Genomic DNA, 16,660 nt, shown 5'->3' with positions numbered 1-16,660 from the left:
ACTACTGCAGTCATGGTGAAGGACCTCCTTCAAATCCCAGAGCCAGAAGGACTTATACCTCTACTCCATGTCTTGCATTCCTCTTACTCCTCAACCCTAATAGTCACTTAGCATTTACCACTCCCTCCCAGTGGAGTCATTTTCAAATAACACAATCACTGAGCAAGAACCACTTCCACATCTAGGACTGAATAATGGACATACTGTTATCACCAAAACCGGTCGTTGACCACACTCCTCCAGCCTTCCATAAGGCTATCCCAACTTACTACACAATATTCTTGGAAACCAACAAATACTGAGGGGACTTTTTTGAAGAGCACCTTACAAGCCACAAGCTGCGAAGAATGACCTCCAAATGCAAACTACTTATGGTGGATTGCCTCCCCTCATTTACAGCCTGCTACTATTTATATAGATATACACAACTATACTGAACAAAGCATTCACAGACTTCCTAAATGGTTCACATGGACAATTTTCAATTTGCTGGGACTCACAGTAACATGAAATGTTACCTTAATCTGGAGCGACCACTAGCTTATCTGCTATGCTAGCCTACACAAACACACAAACTACTACTGCAGTAATAAAAAACCTGCAGTTGAACAAGCTCAACCTCCCAGAGGATCACACGGGTAAATGAAAAGATGAAGAATGAAGTGCTTTATGACAGCATTACAGAAAATCAAAGTGAGGCAAAATGTGCCTCACAAGTGATACAAATCAGATATTGAGAATGCAGAAATATTCCAATACTCTGTGTGGATTTCCAAAGCAAATTGCTCATACAGGAACTACATTATACTCAGAAGATCCAGAGATCACAAAACATCACACAATTAACTGATTGGAAACAGTCTGCCACCTAATCCTACAACTGAAACTAGAGGAACTGTGCACCTAAGAATGCATCTTTAGGGCAGGCCTAGTATCTCAATGCTCATTCATCTCACCCCTCCTGGTCAAATTCAGCCCTCTACAGAGCCTCCAAGTCTTTAACATGCCCTGCTGCAAATATGCTTAGATTTTTAAGGCTTCCCAGTTTGATGAGCTGTGTGTCCTACATTCCCCTGAACTTTAGCACTGCCTCCTCACTACCAATGAATTGTTGACAAGTAACCACTCTATAATCTCAACTTTTCCAAAAAGGAGATCCTAACTTAAGAATGGACCCACATTTATCCATCTTAATCAAGGTTGGTAAAGTGCAACTACTTACTAGTGAGGGTCTCAAGGTGCGTGGATGGACAATTGAGTACTGGGGACATCCGAAGAGCCAAGTCTTTAGGTCCTTCCTAAACTGGGACAGTCTGGGGGCTTGCCAGAGGTAGATGGGAGGTCGTTCAAGGCCTTGGCTGCGACGTAGGACTTTCCTTCCGTTCTGGTCCTGTAGATGTGTGGGACTCTGGCTCGAGAGGTCGGCTGATAGGAGGGGTCTTTTGGGTGAGTGGAAAGAGGCGGTTGTTCAGGTATATTGGTCCGGTGTTGTGAAGGGCCTTGTATGCATGGGTGAGGAAGGCAATTCTTGCAAGTGGAAGCCAGTGGAGATCGTGAGGGTGTTGGGTGATGCGGGGGACGTCAAAGATCAGTCTGGCAGCGGCGTTCTGTACGGTCTGGAGTTTGTGAAGGAGTTTGTTGATTTCAGCATAGAGCACATTGCCGTAGTCTACTCTGCTAATGATGGGGAGTGCGTGATGTTTTTTCTGGATCTGGAAGGGATCCATCTTAACATCTTTCGAAGCATGCAGAGGGTGTTGATACAGCGTTGATCTGGCAGTTCACTGTGAGCGATGAGTCCAGTATGATGCAGAGGTTTCATGTGTGTGGTCCCTGGGGGGGGGGGGGGGTTTCCTGACTAGCTGGGTTCTGCTGGTGAGGATCGAGCATATCCAGTTGAAGGCCTTGTCGCGGATGCCAGTGTTGAAGTCTTGTGGCTAGGGTGCAGTGTGAGATGTGTCGAAAGTAGCCAAGAGGAGGAGGGGCTGTCGTAACCCCGGTCAAGGTGGGAATGGATGTAGTCCGTGGCAGCGAGTAGGGTCGTCTCGCTGTTGTGGAATCCAGATTAGGTAAGGTCCTGGACATTGTTAGCATCAATAAAATTTGCTAGCTGGGTGTTAACGGCCTTTCGATTACTTTGGCTGTGAATGGAAGCAGAGAAATGGGCCTGGAGTTGGAGGTCTGTCTGGTCAGCCGATGGTTTCTTCAGGAGAGGGTTGACCTACACATGTTTCCAGTTGACGGGGAAGAAGGCAGTCTTGTTGAGGTGTGGGGTGGACATGGGTCTGAGGGTGCCCCGGAATGGATGCTTTTCATGGTCCTCAAGGTGTCTGTCGTGAGAGGGGTCCAATTGAGCAGAGTTTGTTAAGTGTCTTCGCTTGGAGGGAGGGGGGGGGAGCAGGAGCGATGTGGAGGTTGTGGTTTTCGAAGCGGTCTTAGTCATCTTTGATCTTAAGGTGGAAGAAGGTGCACAGTTAGTTGCAGAGTTCTGTGGTGTGGTTGTAGGAGACAGTTTCCTTCGACAAAACTGGTCCGAATGTGTCCCTCGATGTGTGCTGTGACTAGGTGTTTGAGTCCTATGTTGGCAAGGTTCTCTAGGAGGGAGGCAATGTTTGGGTAGTCATGGTTGTCCAGGTGAAAGTTTAGGGCTCAAAGCAGGATGTAGTCTAAGGGGGAGTGGGGTGTGATGAGACCAGGGATGGTGTGGGTGAAGGGAGAGTGGGCCAGGCAGTCTGTAGAAGAGGGTTCCGGGGAGAGTCTGGAAGTGGAGGTGTTCCATGAGGGTTGTTATCGTCTTGGAGGTGGTGGTGGTGGTGATCACCTGAAGGGGTGCTTTTGGGGACAATGGCGATGCCTCCTCCTGGGCAGGCGAGTCGGTCTTTTCACAGGATCTTGTATCTATTGGAATGGCAGTGGCGATGTGGGGTGCAGAGATGGCATTGGTCCAAGTCTGTGAGGAAGGCGACATCTGGTGATTCGGTGTGGAGATCCTAGATTTCTTTGGTTTGCTTGTGTGGGAAGTGAATGAAAGAGGATGCAGTGGAGTGGTTTGAAGTCCAGATACCTGGGGGCTGCTGCAGGAGTACAGAGGCAGCTGAAGGTGCAGCGGCAGTGTAGACAGAAGAGAGGGCCTTGGGTGGTGCTCAGCATAAAGAGCTGGCAGTTGTTGCTAAACATCTACTATGAAGTTCATCTGAAAGTTTAGATTAAGTTTTTTTAACTATTATAAACGGAGTTTTCTTTATTCAATTTTTTTTATTTTTATAACGGTTTATATACATAAAACAGTTTATGGGTTAACCGCCGTTGGCATAGACACAATAGTACAGTACATTTTGCGTGGGTCTCCCGTTGCTGGCTATATTTTTTTTATAGAGAAGTAGGCCTAAGATAGGAAAGTACAGGAAAGTTAGGAATAAGCGGGAGGATAGGACAGACACAGCTAGATATACCATTTTGGCTTGGCAATATAGGGCCCTAGTATCCAACATGGTAGTTGCAAGGTAGATACTGCAATATGCGGCGCAAAAGCATGTTCAGGTTGGTTTCTTATGGAGGCTCGTACGGGACTTCCCACAGGCCCCTACAAGTCGTTTTCCAGGGAGAGTATTGCAGCGCAAGTTGGTCCGCTCCTCTGAGATGGGTGACCCAGTTGAGCCAGCCTTTGTAGGTAGTTTTGGTGGTGGTGTCCTTCCAGTTTGACTGCAGCTGTCAGGAGTAGGTCTATTAGTTCCCTCTCTCCGGCGGAGGAAAGGTCAGTTCGAATAAATGCTGTGGTGAGCGAGGCAAAGTCTCTTATAAGTTGCACTTAAAGACATTGTCTATGAAGTCAAACACCCTTCCCCAGAACCTCTTGAGTGTTTGTCAATGGAAGATGAGATGCTCTAGGTCACCCTTCCCTGTGTTGCAGTTCCAACAGAGTGGACAATCCCTGAGGCCTGGTGTGTGTAAGCAGTCTGGGGTCCAGAATGTTTAGTGGAGTAGCCAGAGTTTTGTTTGAGCCAAGACTGGGATGATCTTATTTCGGGTGGCGGAGGACAACAGGTTATTCCACTGGTTTTATTTTAGCGGGGGTGGATATGTTTGGTAATTTTGGGGCGAAGTAGTTTGTATAATTGCGAGACTTGGTGGCCTATTTTGTTCATGTTTGCTACGCTTTGGAAGATAAAGGGTTGGGTGCTGGCTAGCTTTATTTATTCAAAGTTTTATATAGCGCGAACAAGATCTTTACAGATATCAGAGTGCTTCACAGGGGGGGGGGGGGGGGGGAGTGGGCAACAGGAGGGTGAACAAACATAATAATTGGGTACAGTATAGTAAACGATAGCATGCTAGAATAGCAGTCATGTGCTGAGATTGTTTTTTATATATATATATATATATATATATATATATATATATATATATATAAATAAAACAATGTAAGACGGTGCAGAGTCTTTGAACCAGCTGCAGAAGGAATCAGGAGGGCTCAGGCTAGAAGGATATCTATATCACAATCAATGTTACAAAATCGATGCAAAGTCTCTGAACTACCAACAATAAGGTTCAGGTGAACTTGGCCATAAGGATGGCTTTCACTTCTTTCTTGAAGAGTGCAGTGGAGGAGATAAGCCTCGTTTCCGGAGGGAGTGCATTCCAGATCCTGGGTGCCATCCCCGAGAAGGAGCGTTTGTAAGTTTTTTCCTTACGGAATCTGCAAGGTTTCAGGAGCAGACTTTGTACTTCTATTGGATCTCGAGCCTCCTGATAGACAACTTTTGAGTGAGGTAGTTGGGTGCCTTGAGGTGTATGGCCGAGTGTGTCATAACGGCAATTTTCAGCTGTATTCTGGCTTCAAAGGGAAGCCATTTCAGGTCAGGAGTTATGAGAGTGTTTACTTGAGCCAGTAATGAGTCTCGCGGCAGCATTCAAGGAGGCTCTTAGGGGTGCGGTTGTTGCTAGAGGGAGTCAGCTGAGGGCCACAATTCCGTAGTCTATGCGGGGGATCACTAGGGCTTGTACAGCAGTTTGGAAGTCCTTGGCTGGGAGGAAGGGTTTGAGTTTCCTCAAAGTGTTGATTTGAAAGTTAGCTCCTTTCGTTGCTTTGCTAATGTGCTGTTGCATATTGAGCTTTGCGTCAAGTGTGATACCTAAGGATTTCGCAGAGTCCACGATGGTGAGTCGGACATTGAATGCGGTTAGGTGATTGAGCCAGATTTGGGTGGTGGTAATTTTCGCAGGGGGTGATATCAAGAGGAACTCAGTTTTCAGTGCATTTAGTTTGAGGTGATTGTCGGCCAACCACGATTGGGTGTTTGAGTGTGTAGTTCAGAAGTTTGATATCTTCCGGGGATTGTACCTTTAAGTAAAGTTGAGTGTCATCGGCATACATATGGAAGTGTACATTGGATGCTTGGAGCAAGGAAGCAAGTGGTTCCATGATGAGGTTGAACAGCGTGGGTGAGAGGGAAGATCCTTGTGGGACGCCTAAATCTACTGGCACAGGTGAGGACAGCACATTGTTGATCTTGAACTTCTGAGACCGGTTGTGTAGGAAGGAAGTGAACCATTTGAGCACAGTCCCGGATAAGCCCATTCTGGTATTTAGGAGCTCCAATAGGTTCTCATGTTTGACCGTGTCAAATGCTGAGGGGAGGTCCAGGAGGATGAGGAGACAGGAGTCGTTGCGATCAAGGATTTGGAGGGCGTCATCAATTGTGTGCCATGGCCGTTTCCGTGCTGTGTTTCGCTCGGAAGCCTGATTGATAAGGGTCGAGGAGTTCGAATCGGTCAATGTGTTTTGTTAGTTGGAGTTGCACACATTTTTCCAGTAGTTTGGCCAGAGTGGGGATATTGGTGATAGGGCGGTAATTGTTTAGGTCAGCCGGGTCTGCTGTAGGTTTCTTGAGTCTGGGATGAGACCTTGCTGAAGGGAGCGGTTAATGATTTTAGTCCAGAATGGGAGGAGTACGGGGGTGAAGTCTCTTACAGCATTAGCAGGTAGGGGGTCTGTGAGGTGATTAGAGGGCTTCAAGGTGCCGAGTAGCTTGTGTATGGCTTCTTCAGAGTAGGTGTCGAATGACGACCAGGATGCGTTATTTTTAGGTTGGGTGTCGGGCCTTTTGATGTGGCTCGGGTATTGACTTACATCATTAAGGAGGTCACACCTTATGTTGTCGGTCTTTAGCTTAAAGAAAGCAGAAAAGTCTTCAGTGTGGGATGTCGTTTGATAGTAAGGGTTGTGTCTTCGTTTGAGTTTTGACTAGTTCGAACAGTTTTCTTGGTCTGTTGTTTGCTTGGTCCAACTGAAGGCTGAAGAAGTCAGCTTTCGCACGCTTGATTTTCCTAAAGTAGGCATTTCTCTTGTTCTTAAGCATTTTGCGATGCCGTGATGAGGGGTCAGATCTCCATGTGCGCTCTGCCATTCGCATAGCACGCCTGTCTTCATTGAGACTGCAGTCATACCAAGGGTTCGAGATCTTAGAATAGCAGTCAGACTCCTGTCTTCTTTGATTTTGATAGGGCTGCTTTTATCTTTAGGAATCTATACCGGTCTAAGTCCTCTAGTTGGTGGGCTGTTTTCAGGTCGAAGAATGTAATTGATGAAGCTCGCGAGCGTAATGGTCGCCTTTTAGCTCGGCTCCCGCAGCCCTCCGGCCTGATCGCCTATCCTGTCTACTATCCTGTCCGGAGACGACACATTATCGGGGAATTGGAAACAGAACACCTTGTTTGTACTTACCATTTGGCCCGGAGATTTCAACGTGCAGCGGCTCCGAGGCTGTGCCCTCCGCAAGATCGGGGCCTCCGTGGAACCTAGACCGGGACCTAGCCTGTGGGATCCGACGGCTCTCGGCCCCGGCCGAGAGCGTGAACCAATGATGAGAGCCGTTGTGCGAAAATCCCGGCGATTCTGATCCGGGCCTGCCCTGGTGACCGCGCGGCTGATGGGGGTGAGATGCACCGGGGACTGATTCTGTGAAGGGGTCCTCCCCCCGCCGCTGCTTTGTCCGGCGGCCCTGGTCCTCTACGCATGGACTCGGCTTGTTGGGGGCGCCGGTGCTGGTGTAGGCGGGGACCCGTATTGGGCGGACATCCTTTCGGCACCAAGGCTGCCATTGCTGGGACCCCCGGAGCTCTGTAAAGTCCTACATTTTTTAACTGTTTTTCCAGGTGTCGTGGAGGGCGGCGACTGGGCTGACTTCACGAAATGGCGGCCGACCCTCGGAAACAAGAATCGCCCTGTGGCGGCGGGCTTGGGTTGCCTAACTGCGCGGGGGTCTGGTCTGGTGAGCGTGAGCTTACGGTCAGAGATATCCTGGAAGCTCTGAGATCCCTGCGCGCATCCCTGGCCCCCGATGTCCCTGTGGGTCCGCCACGATCTGCCGCCATTTTGGGCAGCCGTTTCTTCTTGCCGCCCTCTTGTTTCAGTGACTCCATTGCCTCGCCCCCCTCGATTGCTGCAAGTGTTGCTGCCGCTGATCGAAGATAGTTGTGTGTGCCGGTGACTTTGGAGCTCCCTGTTTTTCGAGGTTCTGACCCCGGGGACTTGGACATTGTGCCGCGGCCCTGTCCGGCGTGGAGGCCTGGAACTATTGGTGGACTGCCGCCTGCACCTGCTCCAATGGCTTTGCCTTTGCCTATCATAGAGACCCCCTCGCCCTCCCCAGCGGCGAAACTGAACTCCTGTTTTTCATCATCCGTGCTGCGATTGCTGATGCATCTAAACTCTGTTTGGACTTCTGCTCCCTTGCGGACCGATTTACCCCCCATGTTGTTATGGTAGTCACCATTTCTTTCGACTGTATGCTGGTCTTGTATTTAGTATCTCATTTTACACTGTCATGTGGTGGGTGGGATTTGTGGTTCGGAAGGGATGGGGTGATATGCACGACTCTTGGTTGATTCTTGGTATACGACTTAGTGGCGCAGTTGTTTGTACCCATGGAGCGGTGGGAGGTCCCCTTCTCTGTACGTTTTATGGCACTTAATGGGGTGTCGTCCTGGTCTGTTTTTGCTGTGAATGTCTGGTTGGGCGGAGGGCAGCGGCCGACCATATTGATTGCTGTTCTTATGCTCCTCCCTCCTGTTTTCTTATTTCTGTTTCTTTTTTGTCTCGTTCTTCGCTCTTTCCTTCTCGCTATATTTCGGGTTCTGGTTTAGGGCGACAGGCACGCTGTCTGAAGGGTAGGCCATAGCCTTCTACAGGGGTGCAGGGTGGGATGGGTGGGTTGGGTTCTATTTGTTGTTTGTTTTTATGGTTCTATGGCCCTTTTGTATCTCCTTTTCATAATGCCGCGTCTGTCCCGGCCTCCCGTGGTGTGTTCGGGGTGGGGTGTGTGGCGTCGTTAACCCTCCTTTTATGGTTCGGTTGCTTTTCTTCTCGATCGCTGTACCCTCACTGGTGCCGATACTCCTGTTGTCTCCTGTATTCCCGCCACGGGACGCCTGTGTCGACGTGTCTTTTTTCTTTCGTTTTTATATTTCATTTCTTTTTTCCTTTTCTCATTGTTCCACCTTGTCCTCCTCCCCTCCCCCTCCTTCCCCCCTCTTCCCCCTCTTTTCCTCGTCCCCGCCCCCCCTCCCTCCTTTTTCCTAGAGGTCACTACGACGGGCTAGTTTTGATGTGCTGTTTCTCCGATCCCTCTGTTCTGGCTTAGCTGTGGTTTGGGTGGTGGGCATGTGACAATGATAATGCTCAGGTGTCGATTATGTCTCAATTGTCCTGATCTTGTGTGCATTGTGTTGTCTCTCCTGTACTGCGGCACCTTACCCCCTTATTGACGCTGCGGCTGGTTATGGGACATCGGACGTCTCTATATTGAAAGTGAGCCTGTCGTACGCCTTATCCCCATATTATAAAATTAACCTTTTTTGCTCCTGTGTTTTGGCCCTCTGGTTCCTAAGTCTCTTCTCCCCTTTTTACGATTGTACTGCCTCTGCTTCTTGCTGATTGATTCTGTAATGTTTGCCTTGGAACCTCTGATTGCTTTACACATTGCGGCCGGCCGATTTGGTTGTAGGCCTAGACTTGTATATCCTTTTGATGCCAATAAAGGTTTAAAAAAAAAAAAAAAAAAAAGAATGTAATTGATTATGTCTCTTTAGGTCTCGACCTAAGGTATTGCTTTAGCAATGCTAGTTTGTCGAGATTTCTAGTAAGCGGTCCGAAAAGTCTGCCAAAACGGCAGATTAGCCACAGTTCATGTGATCTATGCCCGTGCACCAACCAGCCACGTCACAAACCACCATTTGTCTGTGCCTCACATCAGACTTCAAAGGCTGCCGCTCCCCCGCCATCAGATGTTCTTACGCGCTACATCCCTTTCCTTTACACTGTCACATCCTTAGCTGAGCTTCACCTCACCCCTTCCTCTGCCCCACCCACCTCCTCTGCCCACTTCACTCCCTAAAATGTCTTCCTACCTCCCGGTTTCCCTCGCTCGCTTCCTTGTTTAATATTGCCCTCCCGCACAATAGCAGCATTTCCCTGGTTGCTTTCCACCGTCGCTGCTTCCGCCCGGCGACCACCCTCCTACATAAACACAGCGTTTCACTTATTTAGGCCCAGACACAAATGCTGTGTTGTGACGCGCTGAACTCTCAGCACACAAGGAGTGAGCCTGCTGTGAACCGTGACTCAGTTTCTGTCCACTTCCTTTCTTCAGTTTTCTGCTTAGTGCCTGCGAGATCCAAAACTGTAGCATGGTGTCCTCATACTAGTTCAGAGCAGCCTCTGCAAGCCCGCAGATGCTTTTTGTTGGGGAGCCCTACTATGCCCAGAATAGCCAGGTAAGTAAAACTTCTAAAAAGGCCAAGTTAAGCAGGTCCAATACGCAAGTACAGAAAGTCAGTGTTCAATTCCATTTCACACAAAAATTCAAGCTATGTGCAGTGGGTTCTTTAACCCAGCTGACATTCTCAAATCACAGCCCCCTCTCACGATGGCGCGGGGGGGGGGGCTGCTAAGTAAGTCTGCTGTAATAGAAGCAAACTGCCCCACTGCAACTAAATACTCCACAGAAGCAGACAAATGTCACATGCGCACAGCCTGGTAGTTGCATTTTGATGGAAACACGCCGCAGTCACCATTCATGAAAATAAGTTAAGTAAAGCAAATTCAGTGGGTCTGCAAACATCCACATTCACTTTGAGGCAAGCAGCTTGCCCTCTACGGATTACTTCCTTATTTCACTGTTGACTCTTTTCTTTCACTCTTCAGTGTCACACAGGGGCTGCACTGCACTAGCCATACTGCACCATGTCTGAGCTCTGTCAGCTGCAGCTGAATCATTGTGGTACCAACTCCACCCCTCCAACTCCACCACTCGGAGACGGCACCACATCACTGTCCTTGCTTGCTACCAACAAGCATTGCCCTAGCCAATACGACTCGCATTAGGAAATTGTAAGCTATTGGCTTTGTGAATAACGATGCTATTAATTTATATATTTTCAAAACCAACACATGAAAAAAGTGTCATTTACAATACCAATAGCTCACACTATCCTAATGCGAGACCTATTGCATTGCAAATGCTTGTTCCAAATGGGGTGGGTGCGAAATGCCCTTTACTATCCATGTGTCGAATTTGAGACTTTTCCCCTTGTATTTGATGTTATTATTCGACCATAGTGATTCTTATTTGGTTCCTTTAATGCTAATCTCCATTTTTATGGGAGGAATATATGGCATCCCCCAGTATGGACTACGCGAAATCCCTCTATGCTGCAGTCACTAAGCATCTTATCCAGCCGACTACAAACCATCCATAACTTGGCAGCCAGACTCATCCTCAACCTCTCCCTCAGAACACACATCACACCTAAGAGTTTCACTCGCTCCTGAAACAGACCTGCTCAGTTCATATTCCTCACTCACACAAGTTACTACACAACATAGGTTCAGCCTACCTGAAAGGTTTCATCTGTCAATGACCTAGACACCTATGCTCCGCAGCACTACTTGCACACATACCACACAAACACAGAAACAGGTTTGGAGGCCAGAGTGTTCCAACAAATCACTCCTAAAGTGTGGAAGACCTACTACACATCATTCGCTCTTCGGGAGTTCAGCCAGAAGCGTAAGACCTGGCATTTGAAATAACCTCAAATACCCCCAGCCCTCTGGTGAGGCTTGGTGCGTGCACATACACCTGCTCAGTGCCAGAATACTCTTGTGGATGATAGAGAGCTCTACAAAAATGCGCAACAACCCGTTTTAAACACCTCTATCACCTGAGCACCCCCCTCCTGCAGTAGACAGGATGACATGCCCATCTAGCTCTTCTTCATTCCAGGCATACAGACCGCTACACAACGGCCAAGAGACACAGTACATTGCATTACTCTTCACATGACACCACTTCCATGCAAGTGACATGCAAAACCCAGACCCCTTCCACCAAACAAAAATTGATGAATAAAGCTTTTGATCCATTATTCGCTAGTCCACTTCAGCGCAGCAACTAAAGTTGGGATAACGGCACAACTCTAATCAAACATAACACCACACTTGAGATGAAGGCCACACTTCAACATTTGTCACAGAAAGCACTCCCAAACAGTGTGGTGTGCTGCCCTTCTGCTAATGAAATTCACAGCCTCATCAGCAGCATGAGGCACTTTATAAATGCAACTGTAATATAATACAGAATAAAAAGTTACTGTAAGCCAATCTGCACACATGCATCCTTGCTTGCGCACGGCGTCAACATGTTGGTGGACTGAACGATATAGCCTTAACTTTGAGCCAGTATGCAGCACTATGGATTTAAAGGCTAGGTGTACAAGTTACTGTGCAGCAGCATCACAACTATTAAAGAGCTACTTTAGTCAATGCCACTTTGAGGGTAACGAGGCAAGTGGTGGTATTAGGCTGTGTTTGGAAGCATCTCAGGTAAATGTCCAAGTTACGGTTTGAACACTAGACCCGTTTAGCTTACGAGGCAATTCTAGTTAGATCTGGTGTTAGGCCATCGCCTCAGTTAAAGTTAATTATGAAGAGGAGCAATAGCAGGCCACCCAGCAAAATACTTTTCCACCAAATAGGAAATAGGTCTGAATAATATCATACGGACATCGTTCTGCAGCAAGTTCCGTTTGCTTCTGTGCAACAAAGTCAAATACCAAAGTTCAAGGAGTCATTAAGGTTTAATCATCAGCCAATCTGAGCCTGCACTGAAAGGGAACAACATAACCAACGCAGGCAGTGTTGGGGGTCCAAAACACTACTCTGGCAGGTCAGCTGACAAAAGACTGAAGTTATAGCCACAAATTTCTTGAAGACTATATACAATTCTGGAAACTATGCAAGATGCTGGCAGTCATGAAAACCCTAAACCTATTCAAACCCATTACAGAGCTCTAAGAAAACCACCTGTTAGTGTAGTGCCCACACAGGTTACGTTTAAAGACATTCAAGAACATCTCAGAGACTAGCATATGGAAACCAACAGCAACTAAAAACACGAGTGCTGGTGTTCTGGCCACACAAATACATACACATGGAGAGGAGAGCTTGTGGAGCAAAGTGGGCTTCCTGCTGCAGCACCAGACACAGTGTGTGCTGCTGCCTGCTACCGTGACAATACTCCATGTGAGTGAATGTTTAAAAAATGGTGGGGCATACACCCAACCATTAGCAAGCTACGATTTTTAAACTACACACAAGCCAATTCAAAGCATGAGAAGAGTCGGAACCCGCAGAGTACATACAACAGATCGCTTGGGAGCGCAAGCGCTGTCTATATTTCACCTAAAAAGGGGTACCTGCAGCACATTTACAGCTTGAGGCACATTTTGCAACTCTGCCAATGGGTCTTGCACCAAAGAATTGGAATCTTTGGTGCAAGACCCATGGGCAGAGTTGCAAAATGTGCCTCAAGCTGTAAATGTGCTGCAGGTACCCCTTTTTAGGTGAAATATAGACAGCGCTTGCGCTCCCAAGCGATCTGTTGTATGTACTCGGCGGGTTCCGACTCTTCTCATGCTTTGAATTGGCTTGTGTGTAGTTTAAAAATCGTAGCTTGCTAATGGTTGGGTGTATGCCCCACCATTTTTTAAACATTCACTCACATGGAGTATTGTCACGGTAGCAGGCAGCAGCACACACGGTGTCTGGTGCTGCAGCAGGAAGCCCACTTTGCTCCACAAGCTCTCCTCTCCATGTGTATGTATTTGTGTGGCCAGAACACCAGCACTCGTGTTTTTAGTTGCTGTTGGTTTCTGGCCAGGATTTGTATTTTTTTTTTTAAACCTCCTCCTCCGTTAGTTCCTTTCTGCATTTGTTGCTTACAGTCCCTACGTATGGAAATAACTGCAGCGGTTCAGGTCACGTTCAACGCTACTCCGTGTGAAATGAGTTCCAACAGCTTCTACGTGGAGATTCCAGGTTCTCCTTCTGTCATGGCTCACTGCACGTCTCAGGGGACTCCCATGGAACCAGAGCACTTGTAATTATTAGTGCATGTATATGTGGCAGGAGTCAGTAGGTTTACAGGATCAGTTGTGCTCACCCTTTTAACGATTTTGGAATTCTACAGGATTGTGGGGTGTTTGAGTGATGGTGCTGTTAATGGAGAGCCACTAGGGGCTCTCCCTTGCAACGGGTGCAGAGTGTGCTAAGGGAAGGGATGTTGCAGAAGAAAGTGGTCTTACTGGCAGTGCAGTAAATGCAGGGGTGAGGGCGGTGTTGCTGAGGATGAGAATTTCCTATGGGTGCTGGGGACATCCCTGGGGGTTTGTAGTCAGTGTTTCTGGCTGTCTCATGGGTCTGTGTCTCCCTCTCGCTGGCCGATGGGGGTTACTTTGGCTTGTTGCTGTGAATTTTATTTTTAATAGTAAAGTGTTATGCAAGTGAAGAGATGCAGTTAAAACATCTTAAATGTACTTTTGGAAAAGAAAAAAGTGCATACTACAAACGAATTTAGAGATTGCTAGTGTTAGACAACATACTATTAGCCATATACTTCTACTTCAATTGCAGAAAAAAGGATCCGATTTATAGTAGAGTACATGAAAAACCTTCCTACACAAGGATGATAAATTATATTTTAGTTTAAGATTTTTACAGACATCAATGTTTAGTGCTGGATTATTCACTCTACTTACACAATGATGTTGTTGATAGGAATATGGATCAGTTTCACAAAGAAGCCAATAAATCCCATAATTGCAAAACCTATTGCCGTTGCCATAGCAATCTTCTGGAATTCTGCAGAAGGTAAAAATAAATGGTTATGAAAGCTGCTGTAGATTACATTCTCAAAGACGTCAGATTCTATATTACATTTTAAACAGCCAGGCATGCAGCGAAAGGCGTAACTTTAGCTGCAATTATAAAGGCAAGGACAGGCCTCTTGCAAGATGCTAAGAAACATTGGACAACAGTCTTGAAAATGTTAGATACATTATAAAGGTATGCATCTGCTTTCGCAGTATACACTATTGTGTACGTGTCATTCAAAAGTAAGAAAAGCCTCATCAGTCTTCAATTGCATGCAACAAAGAAAAAAATGACAGGCATTGGCGAGACACGATAAGCAAGTATCCCTCTCCAAGCGCTATGCAATAGATATAGAACATGTGTGAAAGAACTAGCATGGGTAGTGGACTTTGCAACATCACATTCACAATAAACATTAACCTTCACCAACATCAAACACAGGATGTACTGTGGTCCGACTGAAACCATTATTGAATTTATGTTTCTCCAAAAAGCACTGGACATCTAAATATTAGTTTTATTATGGCAATAAGTACCATTTATAAAGTGTATTTACAAAAGAGTTATCAGCAAGTCATTGTGAAAAGGAACTTTAAAAAAAAGCAAATAATAAATATGCAATCCATAAACAGACTTCAAATATTCGAAGGGTTGGTAATAAGTGAGTATGGTACGAAGTTCAGAATTTAGAGGTAAAGAACGAGCCTAAAGGAATTAGACAGACAATGATTGGATAGCGACAGAGGTCAAGTGAATAATCAGCTTTATATACAAATAATGCATTTGGTAGAGTGGTTCCAATTTGCCCACCAACTTTTACTGAATGCATTTTGCGAACGGACTTGTGAAAATAGGTCGGTTTCCAAAATACTGAATCGTAGTGGGTCACAATTCAACCTACCTCATGAATAATAATAATGATGGGTCACAAATTTGGACCCACTGCCATTTGATCACAGGAATGACAGCCTACTGGGGTCAGCAGACCACCATGTCGGACTACTTTTAAATGCAGCCCATTTTCTAAGCCCCTCTGTGTCCTTGGAAAGACACAATATGCCCTCCTTCTAGAAAGGCTCACCCTAAAAATAGAATATTCAGCAAAAACAGTAAGCAGATAAAGAAGAGTGGGAATATAGGTAAAGCAATAGCCTGCATATGCAAACTAAAAAAATAACGGAGGAAAAAAAAAAAACTTAATAGTTGTGGCCAGCAACAGAACACTCGAAGTTTTGTTAAAGCGTTGAATAAATGCTTAAGGCAGAATCGTCAGTATATCGTGCACAGGTGAATGCTGAATGTGCAACTAATAGCCCAAATTTGATGGTGGTGGGGCTGAAGGTGGGTGGAGGGTTAAGTCAAAGACAGACATGTACGTGTGAATACATGAAGTTCATATGAGAGTAAAGGAAAGAATCTGAAGGAACCTCAGTTTGCTTGAGATCAGAAAACAACTGTCAGATACAGAAAAAAAAGTCAGAAATGGATGAAAGTACAGAAACTAAGGCTGAAGGAGCAAAGTGCAAGTCTCCGATTTCTCCAGTATCAGTTCTCTGGGATGTAGCATCTTCAAGCTGCATACGAGCTAACATTCTTAGGCGTCAAGGGAGAACAGAAACCCCAATGTGAATGGGAAATACTAGGACGCCCAGAGGTCTGTCACACCAGGAGAGGGGGTAATCGCCTTGCTACAATCCAATCATAAAATTCCCCGAACCTACATTTAACCCTCCCCCCCCCCCCACCTTAAAGGAAGTTTACATATTGAAAGCCATCTTACAGCTAATGATGCTTTCGGATACAAAGTATCAAAAGTTTCCCTCTAAGCCTTTCTAATATGGGCAAAGATTCCGGCATTACTACAGGGTTCATTAGTATATCACAATCATTCTTACACAGGACTTTGTAGAGAAATGTGTACGCAAATAGACTGCAAAGTGCTGGGCGTAAACCTGAGTGCACAACTATTTTCTCACTACCCGTACTCTAGCCATGGCTGCATAACCCAATAAAACAAATGCAAATTTCTTTGCAATTCCCCATTTGTATGTTTCACGGAAACGTATATCGACCAGAGCGCCCTTCTGTGCCCTACATCTTTAAACATGCCACCCACCGTATACACCTTTATGCTGTTCTATACATTACCTTTTCGGTCAGGCTTTGTACACCTTTTAACAAGTCTGATGGAATCCTTCACAAACTGGCGGCTTGGTTCAACAAATTGCATTACTTGATCCATAGTGGCCTGTCAAGTACAAGGACATGGTTAATGGAAAGAGCATACAATATCAATGTCACTACATATTACACAACTGGGCAACTCATTAATACGGCACACTTCACAGCTATTTGATCAACTCGGGCAACAATTTAATTTGTCATTTTTTTCCACTGCACCAAACCACACCATTTGAAGAAGGCCAACACTGACACTATTGGACCAAT

At 46.3% G+C, this 16,660-nt stretch overlaps 1 protein-coding gene across 1 annotated transcript in view; it reads right to left on the bottom strand.

The window, feature by feature from the left end:
* The window catches only part of SEC61G (SEC61 translocon subunit gamma), a 36,886-nt gene that overhangs the window by 893 nt on the left and 19,333 nt on the right, over positions 1 to 16,660 (bottom strand). Inside the window, exons 2-3 of the mRNA XM_078663540.1 lie at positions 16,361 to 16,460; positions 14,098 to 14,200 (exon numbers count right to left, since the gene is read on the bottom strand). Of these exons, the coding sequence (XP_078519666.1) occupies positions 14,098 to 14,200; positions 16,361 to 16,454 (197 nt within the window). The 5' untranslated portion in view covers positions 16,455 to 16,460. The remainder of the gene's footprint in view (positions 1 to 14,097; positions 14,201 to 16,360; positions 16,461 to 16,660) is intronic.

Source organism: Lissotriton helveticus, chromosome 10, assembly GCF_964261635.1.
Source record: "Lissotriton helveticus chromosome 10, aLisHel1.1, whole genome shotgun sequence".
NCBI classification, from domain to species: domain Eukaryota; kingdom Metazoa; phylum Chordata; class Amphibia; order Caudata; family Salamandridae; genus Lissotriton; species Lissotriton helveticus.
The sequence above is the reverse complement of the archived record's forward strand: the minus strand, read 5'-3'. Positions and strand labels throughout refer to the sequence as shown.